The 17,867-nt window shown below is 41.0% G+C and overlaps 1 protein-coding gene across 13 annotated transcripts in view; it reads left to right on the plus strand.

The window, feature by feature from the left end:
- Positions 1-17,867, plus strand: part of phka1a (phosphorylase kinase, alpha 1a (muscle)) — a 31,254-nt gene that overhangs the window by 9,181 nt on the left and 4,206 nt on the right. For 2 of the 13 annotated variants that reach the window (XM_085395597.1, XM_085395621.1), the window contains exons 7-28: positions 1,779-1,877; positions 1,958-2,104; positions 2,608-2,661; positions 4,264-4,386; positions 4,485-4,580; positions 5,510-5,617; positions 5,732-5,810; positions 6,013-6,147; positions 6,883-6,992; positions 7,908-8,052; positions 8,232-8,310; positions 8,567-8,736; positions 11,039-11,200; positions 11,288-11,382; positions 11,472-11,617; positions 12,487-12,640; positions 13,117-13,275; positions 13,356-13,485; positions 14,162-14,263; positions 14,718-14,833; positions 15,058-15,093; positions 15,314-15,349. In XM_085395597.1, the coding sequence (XP_085251723.1) occupies positions 1,779-1,877; positions 1,958-2,104; positions 2,608-2,661; positions 4,264-4,386; positions 4,485-4,580; positions 5,510-5,617; positions 5,732-5,810; positions 6,013-6,147; positions 6,883-6,992; positions 7,908-8,052; positions 8,232-8,310; positions 8,567-8,736; positions 11,039-11,200; positions 11,288-11,382; positions 11,472-11,617; positions 12,487-12,640; positions 13,117-13,275; positions 13,356-13,485; positions 14,162-14,263; positions 14,718-14,833; positions 15,058-15,093; positions 15,314-15,349 (2,481 nt within the window). Of the gene's footprint in view, positions 1-1,778; positions 1,878-1,957; positions 2,105-2,607; positions 2,662-4,263; positions 4,387-4,484; positions 4,581-5,509; positions 5,618-5,731; positions 5,811-6,012; positions 6,148-6,882; positions 6,993-7,907; positions 8,053-8,231; positions 8,311-8,566; positions 8,737-11,038; positions 11,201-11,287; positions 11,383-11,471; positions 11,618-12,486; positions 12,641-13,116; positions 13,276-13,355; positions 13,486-14,161; positions 14,264-14,717; positions 14,834-15,057; positions 15,094-15,313; positions 15,350-16,716; positions 16,753-17,261; positions 17,292-17,867 lie in introns of all 13 variants that reach the window. The other 11 variants (XM_085395612.1, XM_085395656.1, XM_085395646.1 and 8 more) reach the window with 9 other exon arrangements.

Raw genomic sequence — 17,867 nt, forward strand, 5'->3', positions numbered from 1 at the left:
ATGATACCACTTTTTTATGTCCGATACCGGTATCATAAATTTGGATATCTGCCGATACCGATATGAATAAACAAAATAAAGTATTTCTTTGTGCCCCCTTTTCCATGTTAATGCCCTATCGGCCCCCCTGGCAAAACTTTGCTAGACCCGCCCCTGCACAATTACCAGCTGTCAGCTAGTAAAAAAAGGATCCTGGTGTTATTTGTCTCTCAGAAACAGTTCATAACTTCCCTTCAACTCATTCATGTGACCTAAAAGGTAAACCTGTTTCTCCATCACCTGTTCAGCTCTGATGATCCAGTAAGGACATCTCCTGGTTTCATCTTCATGTTTCCCTCTCACCAGATAACCAAACCGACATCATGACCAGCAGCTTTTACAGCTGTGGCTCCAGCAAACATCAGCTGATACTAGAAATTAATATTAAATAAATTCTAACAACAGCTGATCAAGCTTAAACGTGCTGGTTTCCTCTTTCTGGCTCAAAGTGGGCGATAAACAAGAGAGACGGGACTTGCATCAGAAAAGCCGATCAGCTGATCATTGATCAGTTTCATGATTAAAGTAGCAGCAGGAGGGGGAGAGAATGAGAGAAGAAGAGGCAGCTGTGCAGCAAAGACAGAAGAAGTCCAGCTTTGTGGGTTTTTTTTGTTTGTTTTTTCATTCTAGCTGAATTACGGGACAAATCGCTTCCTTTTCACTGCAATATGGAACTCCGATGGCCAGTCCAGCTGTGGCTCCATATATCAGTTTAGCTTAACGTGGAAATACTATGCAAACATTTAGCGATGAACTTACACACTTGCTTTACTTCTCTGGGATAGTTTTCTCCGAGATTAAATGCCGCGGTTTGGAAGTTTAGCTCTACCAGACCGCCGACAGGTCTCGCAGACAACAGCCGCTCTATCACGTGACACATACCGCTCCGATGCGCTCAGCTGGGTTACGCCAAGTAACGCGTTTTGTGAGGTGATTTTGTGATACTTCGGATCGGATTACATTTTTTATTTCTCTCCGATATCCGATCCAGCAATTTAGGTCCGATACGTAATATCGGATCGGTCCATCTCCAGTTTAAATTGACCCATAATTTTAAAAATGTAAATAAGTGCCTCACATTTCCAGTGCAAATAAGCTGCTGTTTACCAAACCAGAGTGTATTTATCCACAAACTGTGTTTTAATCCTCTGTTTTTACTAGTGAATCTGCAGTAGCAAAGCCTCTGCAGCGCTTTATTTGCACTGTTCTCATTTCTTTGAGCTAAAACGTAATATTTGATGGCTTCACACAGCCGCACATCAGACTAACCTCGTGTTGTGGGTCCCAAATGCTCTTTTGTCTGATGTTTTTGCAATTTAACCCTTATCCTCCATCTCTGTGCTAATTAGTTTGTATTACCCTAACAATAGCTGTGCAGCTACAGTCACCTGGTAGCAGATGGAGCCCGACTTCACTGAGCCTCCAGACTTTGCTGGTATTTAGCATTTAGTCTTTATTTACAACCAGAGTTTTTTTAGAAATACTTCAGTCATATCACGGTATAACCTATTTACATGTTATCTGGATTGATAACCAAACTCCAGATTTGGTTTTAAAGCTTTATTGTAGCGCATGATAAACAGCAGAAATAACTGTAAGCCTCTAAACTGTCAGCGGTGCCTTGTTGTTTGTTTTTGGGAAGTAAAAGAGTGTTTGAATGTAGTCAGACTTGAGTAGTGGACAGTTGCCCTCTTTTCATTGACTGTTATTAATGAGTGTGTTTGCTTTGTGTCCTTCAGGCAGCTCTGGAGGCGCTGGATGAACTCAACCTGTTTGGAGCAAAGGGAGGACCGGGCTCTTTGGTCCACGCTCTGGCTGATGACATACAGCAGTGCCAGGTACGTGCACACAGTTAAATATCAGGATAGGAAGCTCATCGGCTTCCTTTGATTTTAATATATGTCTGTATTCCCATCAGTCCATCCTGACGTCCATGTTACCCAGAGCGTCCATCTCTAAAGAAGTGGATGCCGGAGTGCTGGCCATCATCTCGTACCCCGCCTTTGCCGTTGAGGACATAAGTATAGTCAACGCGACCAAGGAGGAGATCATCTCCAAACTGCAGGTGCAGACAAGTTCACAGAGGCAGGGTCAACGTGGCAGAAGTTTAGGGCTCAAGTTATAATTTTCGGTATATCAAGGACAATTTATTTTCTAAACTTTGGCTGATTTGTGCAGAACATTGATTTAATGTAAGTTTCCCAAAAGAAGAAAACGGCAACAAGAAAGCAGGAAAACGTTCATATGGCTGGATGTGTTGTTTGATTTTCTGTGGACTTCATTCAAACAGTCTGTCACATTTAAAGAAGACACTTTAAAAAAAATGTACTGGACTTTTTTTGATTATGTGTGATTTCTGAATCAGCTGGTTGTTTTAGCAGTAAATGAAAGTTTGGGTCATAAGCCAGGACACAGAGGAAGGTTAGACTGGGCAAAAAGTAGTTTTCAAATCCAACCAGCTTAAAAGAAACAACTTGTAGCTAAAATTGAGCTTGTTTTATAAGAATATGCCTCGTGTATTTATGCTGCGGCATGTTTGAGGTGCTGATTTCCTCTGTCTCTGTTCAGGGTCGATACGGTTGCTGCAGGTTTCTCAGAGATGGACACAGAACCCCCAAAGAGGTAGACAACCTGTAAAGGTCAATGCTCCCTCTAATTCGTCCTGTCGGATAATCTATTTATATCTATTTGTTTGGATTAGAAGAAGAAAAAACATTCGACTGAATCTATGTAGCATTTTTTTCTGTTTTGTCTCCTGCAGTCAGTAAATGCACAGCTGTCTGATCTGTTTGTTGCTTTATTAATGTGGTCAAACTTTGTGGCTTAAACTCTGTTCACTGTTATGAAGCTTGGTGGCACGTCTGAGGCGAACACCAGGCTTGTGCTGCTTTGTTGTTACATATGGGATTGTGAAAAGAGCATGTTTGGTTAAAGGAGTGTGTCAAATGTCTGCAGCTTTACAGATTATCTTGTAGCACTGAATCATCTGTGAGTGTTACTCTTTAATATCTGTCAGGGTCATTTCTCCTCAGATTTGGTTTGGAATCTGAGGAGAAAAATCCAAACCAAAGATGAAGTTATGGAAAAACTCAAACATTTGTGACAGGACAAAGTGAAATTCCTTGCATGGGTATAGATTTCAGGGGGATACAGGGGAACAGACATGGATTTGTCAGGGAAGTAGAGACAGGGAAGAACTGGCATCATACATTTATTTATTTATTTATTTTTTTTAAGGAAAGGAACAAAAGTACAAAAGACCCAAGACACTCTTACTTTATACAATTTTCTATATTAATCTTCTTAATCTTACTTAGGGCTGTTCGATATAACGATATATATCGGATGACGATATAAAAACATCTATACGCTATCGTTTGTTTTGTGGTGTTGCAAAATAAACTGTTTACGGCAACATTTTTTTTCATGGTTTTGATGGACACTGTAGTGGCTATATTAATTTCTTAAAGTTCTCTCTTTCTCTTATATTTAATATAACCACACTACGGACGGACAAGCGCCTGTTTTTATGCGTTGTTGTTAGCATCAAGCAAAACCATCACGTGTCTGCTTGTTTATTTTCCACATAAACCTTTCACAATAAAGCTCAAGATCCTGTTGAGACTTTTCAAAATAAACTGAATCACGTAAAAGAGGATGCAGAGTATTTACGGATGAGAAGCAAAAAAGAGCCGTCAGGTGCTAAAAAATAAACCTTAAACTCAAATGTTAGAACAGGCTTTTCCCCGCAGCACGCCGTGTAATAAATACTCACAAAGAAAACTGCGTCCATTACAACTTATGACTAAAAATGTATTGTTTCATGCATCGGTTAAAACACTCGACTCCAGGTACGCGACACGCAGCTGGAAACACGTCACACGAGGCGAGCTGCCCGAGATTCACAGAATTTACAGAAAATGTTTGTGATTTATATCGTTAGATGTCTTGTATGGGGATATGAGATTTTGGTCATATCGCACAGCCCTAATCTTACTTATATGTATGTTTGTTGTGCATGATCATAAAAGTTCACTCACATGGTTACAGCCTGCAAACAGTTCCTGAGAGAAGTGGACATATTTAGGATCTCTGTTTAAGTATCGGGTTCATGTTGAGAAACTCAGATTTTTGAGACAGTTTGACTCTCACAGAGGAAAGAAGTCAGATCTGGATCTGATTTTGCAAGTACTGCAGCTGAAGGTTTGTACTGTCTCCATAAAGGATCCAAACAGACTGTATTACGAGTCCGCAGAGCTGAAGCTGTTTGAGAACATCGAGTGCGAGTGGCCTCTGTTCTGGACCTACCTCATACTGGATGGCATCTTTATCAACAGCCCTGAACAGGTAATTTAAATCTCAGAGACTCTGCCTGTGTGTGTGCATCAGTGTTTGACGGTATTTACCTCCTTTATTAACAAAGGAAGTGTTTTGATGTGATCCAGGTGCAGGAGTACCAGGAGGCTCTGGAGGGAATCCTGATCAAACAGAAGGATGGGGTACGACTGCTGCCGGAGCTCTACAGCGTCCCCGCAGACAAGGTCAGACATCTTGATGATTTAGAAGCTGATTTTAACTCATTTTAATGTGTGAGCTACAAGATTCTTAGTTTTGACCCTGCAGCCGTAAAAGGCCGATGGGGTATTGTCTTCACCCTGCCAGGCAGATGGGCAACATGGACTCATGTTTGTTAATGCAATATCTCGGGAGCATCCAGACAGGCTTTTCAGATTGATAACATAGAGATACTATTCAGTTGCCAGTTTATTATTTCTGCAGGCTTAAAACAGTTTGCATTAAATGAAGTTTTCATCACTGACAACCTGAAGGCTGTTCATCTTTAAACGCTGGTTGTTATTTAAGCTAACAATAAACTGTGTCTAACTTTGTCAGCTCTTAGTAGCTTTGGAATTATGTGGTCGCAAATGCTTTCCTGATTGGCTTGTAAATGATGTTGTCACATAGATGTACTGGTTATACTGGCATCAAGCCCTCAGGAAGTCCTTCCAGTGTTTCCTCGTATATGTACATTTATTGTTACACACCCTTTGTGATATTGATCATATGCTGATTACATGTACACAGCTGTCAGCACCGAGGCCGTTGTGTCACACGTCAGTTTGCCACAATCTTGACTCGGGGTCTTTAACACAAATACAAAAAGTGGGAATATCCATGTAAGTGTGGAGGGTAGCCTCAGTTTCAAGTCCACTTGTTTCAACCTGTTCTCTGTTCTCATCTTCAGGTGTTTTAGTTCCTCTGTAGAAAAAAACAGAAACTGTAATCTGCTTCTCTTTACTCACAGCAGAAGTGATTTAAGTGTTTTCTTAAATGCAATACGCCCGTGCCCATTAAAACGATAAATGAGGAGAAACGACCTCATGACCTCTGACTTTTAATGCCCCATATTTAAACTCGTTCAGACCTTTCAAACGTCTTTATCCTGTCTCGTTTTTGCTTATTCAAACAGGTGGAGGAGGAGTACATAAACCCTCACACCGTGGAGAGGATCCCGATGGGAAAATTACCCCTGAGGTGGGGGCAGAGTCTGTACATCCTGGGAAACCTGTTAGCTGAGGTGAGCTGCTACATAAACAAATGACCAGCTGTAGCTCTGCAGCTCAGATAAGTGTTAATAACAAAGTTATACCGTAAGAGTCGAAGAAAACTTGGTGGGTTTTTTTTTTTTCAGGGTTTTCTGGCGCCTGGAGAAATTGACCCTCTTAACCGGCATTTCTCCACCATCCCCAAGCCTGACGTGGTCGTACAGGGTGAGTTAACCGCCCAGGTCCCAGTACGACGTTTTGAGCTCCAGATTAGTGTTAATTATTTTAAATGGACTACTTAAGTTCTTTTAACCACCTCATCACACACTCACATTTTGCCCAAGGATAATTCAATATGCAGGCTGGGCAGTAGATGTGAGTGATGTCAGTGATCTGTATGGTTTCATGTGCGTCTCTCCCCCTTCAGTGTCGATTCTGGCCGAGACGGAGGAGATCAAAGAGCTGCTGTTTAAGCAAGGGATAGAGGTGGAGACGGTGGCGGACATCCACCCCATCCACGTGCAGCCCTCCAGAGTCCTCAGCCATATCTACGCCAGACTTGGTACAAACGCCCTGCTGTAGCCTGATCTGTCCCATCAAGATTTTATGCATCAGGCACAAATGTTATGGACTAGAGCCTGCTACAGATTCATGACCTCAGTAAACACTTATGATAATGATAATATTATAGTCTTAGTCACATGATTTTTTTTTTCTTTTACAACATGTTAGTTTTATACATAATGGTCCATTTTACAGTCAAATAAACCATTAAAAAAAGAGAGAGATACTTTAGGACAAGCATACCTTATGATTGAGCCGTCGTTACCGTGTGAATGTGAGGCATTGCCTGCTTATCGCTTATGATTTAAAAACCACCAACAACAAAAAACGATGTTGGCGGCCAAAACGCTGAGCTCAAGGCTTCAAAGTTAATCACAAACCAGCGGGTGATGTCACGATGACGACATTTATCGTTCATAGACTGTCTGTGATCTGAACCCGGGATTTTTCTTGACTATTTGAATCTTTTAAATCAAATTAATTCAAATTCAGCATTATTTTGTCTGGGATGGAAGTGTTTGCTGTTCAGGGTTGATGCTTTTTAGTCCAGCAGCGTCTGCAGTAAAGTTATGACGGTACTTCCTAAATTAGATGAGACTGACTAACTTCACAAAACATCATATCTGAAGGACACAAAAAAAGCCAAAGAGTAGAGCGTAGATTTTTATCAGGGGGGGGGGGGGTTCATGAAATCAAAAGTTTAACTGCTTTTTTTTTTTTTTTTTTGTTTCAGGTCGTAACCCGAGGCTGGGGCTGACAGGACGCCCCTACAGGAGGATAGGAGTGCTGGGAACCTCCAAGTTCTACATCATCAGGAACACCATGTTCACATTCACACCTCAGGTTAGAAAAAACTACAGAAAACATCAGAATAACACGCAGCTCACTTTTTATTTTAATGGTGGCACGCATGAAGGTCCTGGGTTTGAATCCACCATCTGGTTGGAGCCTGTCCCCCGTTCTCTCTCCAGGTATTCCGACTTCCTCCCACAGTCCACAGACATGCAGTTAGTGGGGTTAAATTAATTAACGATGTCCATAGGTGTGAATGTCCTGAGACAGTCTGGCAGCCTGTCCTGGGTGCACCCGGCCACCGTAGGACACCATATTGGATCAGACTGTTTTACTGTCTCATGAATAATATTGGCTTGTTCACAGTGCAAAAAAAGCTTATAGGAGCGACACAAGGCTGGAAAAGTGAAAAGAAACAGCTGGAGGAACATTTTGCAACTAATGAGGTTCATTGGCCACAAGTTAGTAACATGAGTGGGTTTAAAAAGAGCGTCTTAGAGAGGCAAAGATGTGCAGAAGTTCATCACTGTCTACTGAAGCTGTTCCACATTTGTAATGTTTCCCGCCATTAAATTATGAAGGCTTTGAATGTCTTATCATCTTCAGTACTGAATATCCTAAAAGAATTCAGGTAATCTGGAGAGATCTCTGTGTGCAGCAGACAAAGGCCAACAGTCAATACTGGAGGTCCTTCATCTTCACTGTGTCATCCACACGTGCAGGTTAAAGCTCCATCAGGGAAGGCGAAACCATCTGTGCCAAAACATGGGGACAGTATTCCTCTCCCAAAAGTCCAGCAGCTCCCAGACATTTACACACCATTGTTGTTCTTTTTGATCATATACTGTGAATAAAATCTGTGTCAAAATGAGAAATGAGATTTGCAGACCACCCAAATTCCCTTCTGGTGAAGGGAAATCTGGTGACTTAAATAAACTTAAGTAAACATATTTTCCTCTGTTTCAGTTCATTGACCATCAGCAGTTCTATTTGGCTCTGGATAATAAAATGATCGTGGAGATGCTGAGGACAGAAATCGCCTACCTCTCATGCAGATGGAGGATGACGGGAAGACCGACTGTCACTTTTCCCATTTCACAGACGATGCTGAGTGAGTGAGAAGACCTTTTCTGCTAAATGTCCAAATACATCTTATTTATTAAATGAAGCACCTGCATTATTAATGGTAGAGAGAGTTTGAAAGGAAATCTTTAAATATTGAAAAAAAAAGTATTTTCTGTTTTTACATTTTCTGTGCTTGCATGTTTTCATCTTATGTTTGTGCTTCAGCTGAAGATCACTCAGACCTGGACCCTGCAGTTCTGGCAACACTCAAGAAATTACAGGACGGATATTACGGAGGAGCAAGGTCAATTTCTTTTTTGCGTTAAATTTGAATTCTTACATCTGACAACTTGTAATAAGTTCTGTTTTGTTTTATTTATTTTGTCTTTCTTTGCGTGTCCAATTAAAGACTTTATTAGTTTTTCCTGCACTGTAGAGACAATTTAAAATCCTCTTTTATTGATTAATTGCCAAGATTTGTCATTAAAATGCATCAAACTGCTTATTAATGTTTCCCAGTTCTCATAATCATCCCCTCCTCTTCTGTTCTTCGTCTTTAGGATCCAGACGGGGAAGCTGTCGGAGTTCCTGACCACTTCCTGTTGTGCTCACCTCAGCTTCCTGGACGGTAAGGCTTCTGGCAGCATGGGCCGCCACGACGAAGAGTATGATGGTGATTATGATGAGCGTTACGGCGATGGATACGTGCATGAGTTGCATTATGATGCTGGTAAGAAAAACACAGCGTGGATGGAGGGTGGAGAAGGAATGGTGACACCAGGATTCACGTTTTTAAAGCCGGAGCTCACACTGACAGCTCATTTTTCTTTTCCTGGGTTGGTTTGATCATTCCTGAAAATACTCACACAGTCACAGACCCCAGCAGCTGTTAGCAGACTTACAGTTTCTTTAAGTTGACAGTTTTTCTTTTAACATTGGCTGATTTTTGAGTTGCATCTGTGCATCTACATTTTATTTCTTTTTTCCCCTCATGCCATCTCATTGTGAAATCTAAAATCAAATACCCATGACTTCATTAATCAACACTTCCTGTTTCATCCTATCATCATCACCCATCATCCCTGTGTATCAGAGTTCTTCCACTCAGGGCTTTGGGTGCCTTGTTGGGCAACTTGGAATATTTTTCTTCTTTTGCTCTAAATTATTACATAAAATAACTCAAAACTTGAATTGTAATGGACCGTAAAGTGGACCTCTAATGCTTTTCCTTATTTTATGTCATATACTTGATGTACAGTCAGTTTGTTGATGCTCATATTTAACACAGGAAAGCTTGGTAATGAGGTCTGCAAATATACAAGTAATTAAAATGTTTTGTTTTTCTTTTACTGCACTTTTTAAACATTGCTGCCAAGTTCTTTAATGATCGTCTGACCAATCACAGACATGGATAAATGCAATGTTACAAAGGAAGGGCAAATATGAAAGTAGTGCTGAACAGTAGTCGAGTAAAAGCACTGAATAAATGAATGTATGCATGCGGGGTAAAAGCTACTATATCAGTAAAGTTTAGCCTTTTTGAAGGCTGGAAAGAAAGCCTATCCTCCTGTGTCTATCATTGGGACAGAGGAGGATCTAATGGCTCAGTGTGAGTCGATAACTGGTGTTTATTGGTTTGAAAGAGGGAAAATAAAAACCAGATTTAACTGTACTCTATATTCAGATTTAGTATAAATCCTCAAGTAAAATCATTAGCTCTGTTTTAGAACCGGATATTAATGCTTGTAAAACAATAAAATTGTAAAATCATTTGCAGTCAACAAGAAAAAAAGACGCTCAGATTTAATGATCCTTTCAAGCCAGAGTTCAATCTGAACACTCAATTTAAAACTTTAAAAATATTTAAAACAAAGCATTTTCAGGCAGTTTTTCTTTATTTTTCTGCTCTGCTTGGCTATGCATTAAGTGAGAAAATAAAAAAAAATATACCTATATGGGAATTACAGCACAGAAGCTCCGCCCACTGGCAGATGGGATCTTCCTGGGTCCTGCAGGTTTTAGATGTGTCCTTGATCCAAAGCAGCTGATTTAAATGGCTAAATGACCTCCTCAACATGTCTTGAAGTTCTCCAGATGCCTAGTAATGAACTAATCATTTGATTCAGGTGTGCTGACCCAGGATGAGATCTAAAACCTGCAGGACACCGGCCCTTGAGGCCTGGAGTTCCCCACGCTTGGTTTAAGCGTTGCAGCCAATCAGACGAAAGTTAGGAAGGAGCTAAAATGACTTGCTTCAGAACTGCTGCTGTAGAGAGTCCATGATTGAAAAATGACAATATGGAAATAAAGATAATGGGTCCTCTTTAAAAAATAAAAAGTGTATTTTTGACTGTGGTGCATTTAAAACGCCTCAAAATCTTAACACGAGTGGAAGAATGAAAACATTCTCAGTTTCTGGTTGTGTTGTTTGTGTTCACGCACAGCTGGTTAGATTTGCCTTAAACGCCTGTTTACAGACAGCCCGTTGGTCCCTAAATGCATCACAATTTGCTAGCATGGCTGTGACCAATAAAGTCTTCAGTTTAAAGGGTCAGTTCACCCCAAAGCCTCACCCACAAAAGCCATTATAATTATTACACACAATTGTCACGTTTAATGGTGTTTATGAATATTTGCAATTTGTTCCTCGGAAAAACAGAAATTTCTGTAAAGCAATATTAATTTTGTTGTAAACCACCTGAAATGAACGAAGATCTTTTTTTCTCAGATACTCAATAATAAGTTTTGTTTTTGTGAGATTTGAGTGAGCAAACCCTTTAAAAGCTGCAAGTTCAAAGTTTATAAATTAGCATAAAATGAAAAATGGTTTTCAGATCTTATTTCTTTTTAGTACTTTATGAAGTTTAGAAGGAAACTCAGTTTTAACACTTGTCTGTACAAAAAAGAGCGGTGAGTAAATGATCTCTTTCTGCGTGTTCATTTTTCCTCCTTTCCCTCTCCACATTTCTGTTCTTCTCCTCATCCCACCCTCCTTCATCGCTTTGTTTTGTTCTCTTGGTCCCTCCCTACAGAGGATGACGACCTCGCGCAGTACCTTGACCACCTGTTGGCCCACTCTGCCCCCAAGAAGCCCAAGCGTCCGGTGGGAGGTCTCAGCAGATTCAAGGCTGCGGCCACCAAAACCAAAGAGATGGTGACTCTGATGAACAAAGCTCAGGACCTCAACATACAAAGTGAGTCGGCGCTTCGTCTCCGACTGACAAACTTGACTAAATCACAAATTTAATAATAAAACGTTGTTTTCTATTTTTCCCCCTCAGATGTCAACATGTACCTGCCGAGCAAATTGTTTCGTTCTCCTCAGCCGACGCTCAACCTGAATCTTACAGACTCTCCTGCATCACCAGACGTTCAGGTTCTTCTTCCTTTCTTTCTTTTCTCTCCTCTGATGTCAGCTCTTTGCTCACTTGCAGACTCCTCGGTCCCTCTGTGTTTTCACTCCAGGGTCCTGAGGCAGGGGTCACAACACAGAGTGGCATTCCCAGAGATGCCAGCGGAGCCATCGACTACAACGCTTTGGCCCAGCTGCTGAAAGACACACAGTCTCTGCAGGACCAGGCTGATATACTTTACATCCTCTACAAAGACAAGTGAGAAACATGAGGCTGGGTGTGTTCGACATCACCATGATTTTTATTAAAACAGATATGAAACACAACGAAGGTGATGCGAAAAAGCAGGAACTGCAGCAAACTTAATTTTGGTATTAAAATATTAAAGCCTCAGTCACAAAAGCCTAGAGACTCGTCAGCTACCCCCAGCAACCACTGGTTGCTAGGGAAGCGTGTATTCCCAGACACCGGCAGCCCAGCAGTTGATGGATGTTTACAGAATAGAAGGATTAAAACAAAACTGTCTATTTCAATATCTCCTCGTAAATGTGAAAAACCAGGTTAAAGCCCAACATTTACATTTTTTCCTTTTGAATGATTGTGATTTAGTAATGGTGACACGCTCACTTACAGCTCATTGGAAGACTCTAAAGATTTACAAGAAACAACGAACTAAAGTCTAAAGGTCATCGGCTGACTGGCCAACTTGTAGCGCTCTGTATTTTTAGCTGTGCTGAGCGGAGGTCGCCGCCTTGACGTGGAAGCAAAATAGTGCAGTTTGTTTACTTTTTGTTTTCTTTGTGTTTTACACATAAAAAAAACTGTTTAATAAATAATTTTTAGTCATAGTTTTGACAGATATTTACAGACAGTGAAGTCTTGTTGTTGCTTGGCTGGCTTGTTTCTGTGTACGGCTGCGTCTTTGGCTGGCTTATTTTGTGCTGCATCATGCAAACAGTCAACCAATCAAGCTAGCTCATCAGTGTGAGTCTCAGGATCTGGAAGAAGTATCTGAACTTGACTCCACAGTTGAGTCATTAAGCGCTCCTGATTCAGACTGTGCTGCTGTGACATGTCAAAACGGCGTTGAAAAGAATGAAAAGCCCTTGCTGTCTTTCCTTTGTCAGGGGTATGGACTGGGACACGGGTGTGCATGGTAAAGGCTCCACTGTGAGGTCTCTGCTGACTGATCTTTATGAGAAGGCAGGTGAACTGAAACACTGGGGTCTCATCAGGATGATCTCTGGCATGCTGAGGAAGAAGGTGGAGGAGCTCGACTCGGTACGGTGCAGCTATAGATAACAGGGCAGCGTACAGAAGCTGTGTGGTCAGGTGTGACGTTACTAGTGAATCTTCTGTTTTAGCCATGATTATGAAAAAAGTCCTGAAGCTACAGTTTTAAGTAAAGTAAAAAATAATGTAAAACTAAAATCTATATGAACAACTGGTGGGTTCATTGTTCATTATTGGCACAGATTTGAACTCTACGTGTGCCTTTAAATCTTCAGTCATTCATCTCTTACCTTCACATGTAGCGAGTCACAGAGTCCGAAAAGCTTGAAATGAGTTGACCACAGTTTGTGGTTAAATTAAAAACTTCTAAGAAGGTTTAAAGAAAAGCTCCTGAAGTTGGAGTGAAATACCTCTGAAATGCCAACCCTCTGCTATCAGTTGACTCCATGCTGCATTAGATCTCCCACCAGCAAGCCCTTAACTTTTCCTGCTCTTTCCTAATTGGTTGTGGTCTCTCTCGGTAGGCCTGCTCTGATTTGCTGGCCCACCAGAAGCACCTGACGATCGGACTCCCTCCTGAGCCGAGAGAGAAAACCATCACGGCTCCGATACCGCCGGACCAGCTGGCGAATCTTATCGACGAGGCCAGTGAAAACAACATCAGTGTTGCCATTCTCACACAGGTGAGTTACCTCCTCCACAATCATGTGTTTAAAACCTTCTCCTCTCTCTGTCCTTCATCCTTTAAATGTCTTTCCACCAGGAGATCATGGTGTACCTGGCTATGAGCATCAGGACTCAGCCCGGGCTGTTCAGCGAGATGTTCAGGCTGAGAATCGGTCTCATCATCCAGGTGATGGCCACCGAGCTGGCTCAGTCACTCGGCTGCTCAGGTAAGACGGGAAGGTGGTTTAAAGCTGGGCTTTAAGAAGTAAATTACTCAAGTTTGTTACTAAAAATCCATGTCTCTCATTGTGACTTTATGCCTATAGTGGAGTAACAAACCAAAGATCACATTCAGCCTAAATGTTACAAACCATGTATTTGTAAATTGAACAAGGATGAACTACGTGTTGGCTTTTAACAGAACTGCTAATTTACAACTGTAGCCCCGGGACATAAAAGCACATATATACAACAAAACACCCCAAACGTATCCAAGCAGTGCATCATCAACATTCTGTAAACACAGTCACAGATCTTATTAAACTGATTAATTTGTTGATGCGAGTTAAATGTGAAATATTGCCTCCAATCGTAAAATGTTTTCCTTGGCTTTCCCTCCAAATAGTTTCTTTGGCCTCTTTGGCTTGATGTAAGGCTAAGAAAAGAAATGTGTGGGAAATGAAATCTTAATGAAGTCTTCTTTCACTCTTGTAAACTTTATCTTCAAGGTTTTTGTTGTAATGTATTAACCAAGTTATGTGTTCAGCATAAGTTACCATGGTGATTTAGCCAGATAAGAGTCTGTTTCATGGGAAGAGAAACTCTGACTTAAAGCTCCACAGTAATCTTTCTTCATAGTACGGGCTTCAGGTGTCATGTTTGTCTTTGCGTTTGTGAAAACAGGAGAGGAGGCCACAGAGACCCTGATGAGTCTGAGTCCGTCTGAACTGAAGAACTTGCTCCATCACATCCTCAGCGGGAAGGAGTTTGGAGTGGAGCGCAGTGGTGAGACCTCTTACCTCATGTAACACGAGAACCAGTCATATGCTGCAACTCTGACGCAGTCACTGCTGCTTCATCTGCAATGACGGTGAAGCTTTCTGATTGGGTGGGGCAGTCGTCACATGAAAAGAGAAATCTTTTGACAAGAGTGTAGCCAAAGTAATCTGTTTCAATATGCTGTGGAAGAAGGGTGGGCAACAGTTTTTAATAAGTAAGCCACTGACAGGCCTCATATTTCCACAGAGAAACTGTAACATTGCACGCATGATGTTCCACTAACTGCTAGAGAAGACCTCTCTAGATTGTTTATTCTTGTTATTGATATCATTGTCCTAATCTGTTTTCCCAGACTTGATTTTAAACAAAAATCCACACGTTCACCGTTTGACCTTTACTCCCATTTATTTTCTCTCTGTGCCTGTGCTGTTTGTTTCTTCTTCCTCAACCCTCCACACAGTTCGGGAGATGGATGCCGGCGTCAGTCCTGCCATCTCGATCCATCATCTCGGGAATGTGGGAGCCACTAAAAGCGAGAGAGCCGGCATCAGCAAACTGAAGAGCGACATGAAAATGGTAGGATGCCATGACTGTGAGGTTACAGTTACCTTGCTCCACATAGGAAGCTCATCTTAAAGCGCTTCTTCAGACACACACACTGTGTCAACTTTAACATTTGACTGTCATGAAACGAGTAGACTCAGCAGCCCATTAAACAGAGATGGAGATGGAGGCAGGAGAGGCTCTTATTTTGAAATTGTTGAGCTTTTTTGGCAAACTCGACTTTTGTGTTTTTGCAGCTGGAGCAAAGGTTGTCTTTGACGGATCTGAACAAGGTGATGTTAATGATTTAAATGAGGTGCTAATTCACCTGGAAGAGGGTGCTGGTGGGACATGAAGTAATTCATAGAGAGCTGAAAGCATGTGCTGAAGGAGAGCGGTGGCTCGTTGATGGGAAATTGTCGGCTTTAAGATCGAGACTATTGATCGATTTGAATCATTATGTCTGTTAGAACAGCTCAGTCGTTCATTCACGACCTGGTCCTTGTGTTGCAGGTGGATCGCAGGTTATCCATGATGGACACACTTAAGGTGATGATCACATGAAAGAATATTACCTATTACAGTGATGACATCTGTTCATTTGTTGTTGTTGTTTTATTTTTGTTTTTTTACCTGTAGCTGTTAATTCACCTTCTGTGTAAACCTCACCGATCGATCAGATCAACAGATCGATCATTAGGGAGGCTGTTCATTTGTAAAACTCAAGGCCTGCTTATTTGCTCCAGAGCTTTCAGCTGCGTTCCTCAGACTTCATCATGATGAAGGTTTTAGATGAGTTTTGTCAACATTTTGGAGAGTAGCTAACAAAACATCCTTAAGTCAAAAGAAACTTATGGCTATTTTGTTTTGTTTTTTTGGGTTAGACAAAAATTATATTATTTTTTTTACCATGATTCTTAAATTGTAGTGTACACATAATGACACCAGTCTTGATGAATGTTATTTTATTTTTTGAACATGCATTATTTTCCTTAAGATAAACTAAAATACATCAGTCATTTAACTCTAAACCTTATAGGCTATGAGATAAGTACTCAGAGTGTGTGTGTGTGTGTGTGTGTGTGTGTGTGTGTGTGTGTGTGTGTGTGTGTGTGTGCGTGTGTGTGTGTGTGTGTATCGAGAGAGAGAGATTTTTTTTATTTTATTTCCCACTATAGAGCATCTCATAAAACAAAAAATGAATAATGGGGACCCCATAGTAGAAATAAACTTTAAATAGACTTTGAAATGGTTTCAGTGGTTGGGCTGTGCATGAGTTCAGATGGGGCTGCAGTTAACCCATGAGGGGAGATGAGTTTGATATCACTATTCTTTAATGTAGATGCTTTAAAACTGAGGGTGTGTACTGCAAACTTGTTACACCAGAACTTTTTGGTAATAAAATGATTCAAACTATTGATCTGTGGATCGGGTCCCCTGAGTCACCTGCTATAATTGTGTCCATTTTGGGTGACTTCTTCCTGCCGTTATTTGTGTATCTGTTAAACCACCAGCAGGTGTTAACCTCACAGAATGACCCTTATCACAAACTTCTATTAATTCTCATCCTTAATCTGTAGATGAGATTTGCAACGTCGCTGTATTATGTTAGCCTGAATTATATCACTCAACTACCCTAAATTCACTGACCCTCCATATATTTGTATTTAAAGTTGATTTAAACACTGTATAAACGCTCCCGGAGGATAAAGACTGTGAGAGAGAGTTGAAAGCTCTGGAACAACAAGCTGTGATGGTTCAGGCAGCCGCTGTAATTCTGCTCGTGATGATGATGATGATTTCATGGGTATTGAGGAGGAAGATTTGAATGTGCTTTTGGCTTTGCTGTGGAAGAGCAAGCTGGGGTTGCAGATTTAAAAACTGGCCTTTGTTTAATGTGTTTTTGTCTATTACAGACAGACCGCAGCGTGTCTTTGACCGACTCAGTTGAGGTGACGATGATAAAGAAAGTGTGAGGAAGATTTAGAAATTGTAATTTTCAGTTCACACTTCATTCAAATGAAGTGGAGCTGTAGGTCGTTTCTGATCAAACTGAATCAAACCTTGGCTGGTTATTATCATTGTCGTCATGTTGACTACAAACCTGAACTTCCGTGGCTGTATCGCTCACAGCTGTGTGAGTCTGTTATATTTAATCCTTTACTCTGATCAGGCCACGCCCATCTTAAAACTCAACCTTTACTTTGAGCTCAACTACACCTGGAATTATACTATGATACAAAGTTAGCAACCTCTGTCCCCGTGTGATCAAGTCAATTCCTACCGTAATGCTTAAAAACCAAATCAGACTCACAGGGTGAAAACGATACCAGCCACACTCTTATGAGGGGTAATGATGGTGGTGTGGGTGATTCGACCCGTCTCTCATGGAATCTGAATGGAAAACGTTTCGGCAGAAGTTAAATTAAAGCCTCCATCTGTGATCTTCTCTTCCTTTCAGCTCGACCAATCTGTGACGTCCACCCTGAAGGTGACGGTGATAACGACATTAAAGTCTGATAACTGAGCATTCAGGGTGGTTTGAGTGATTAACACTCTAATGTGTGGCTGCTCAACAAGTAAACTGCATTGCAATTGTAATCATCTAAGCAGCTAACCACAGCTTCAGATACTGATTTGCCAATAATTGTTAATCAGTAATAATTATTGTTGATTAATCAATAATTGTGATTATTATTATTATTAACCAATGCTTCTCTGACCAATCAGAGTTGACTGTAAATTTAATTTTACTCCATTTAAAACAAGAAAAAGAAAAGTTATGTTAATTAAGCTGAATTATTTATAGTAAGCTTTGTAGGAAAATGTCACAGTTGTCGATTCTGTAAAACCTCAAATATTTGGAGCCCACAGGTCCGTCTCGTGAGTAAGATCTCGCCGATCTTTAACCAGCTGTTACAGTATGATGCAGATTGGGTGGAGCTGTGCTGTGATTCGTGGTTTTCTAACAGAATTTCTCCCACTTGACGCCCTGGTTTTATTCATGCTTGCTGGCTTTTACCGATCCTTAATTCTTCAGTTATTTTCAAGTCAGTTTTTTTTGTTT

This window comes from Rhamphochromis longiceps, linkage group LG3 (assembly GCF_057381845.1).
Source record: "Rhamphochromis longiceps isolate RC_006_pf linkage group LG3, R_longiceps_female_GT1.1, whole genome shotgun sequence".
Classification (NCBI taxonomy): Eukaryota; Metazoa; Chordata; class Actinopteri; order Cichliformes; family Cichlidae; genus Rhamphochromis; species Rhamphochromis longiceps.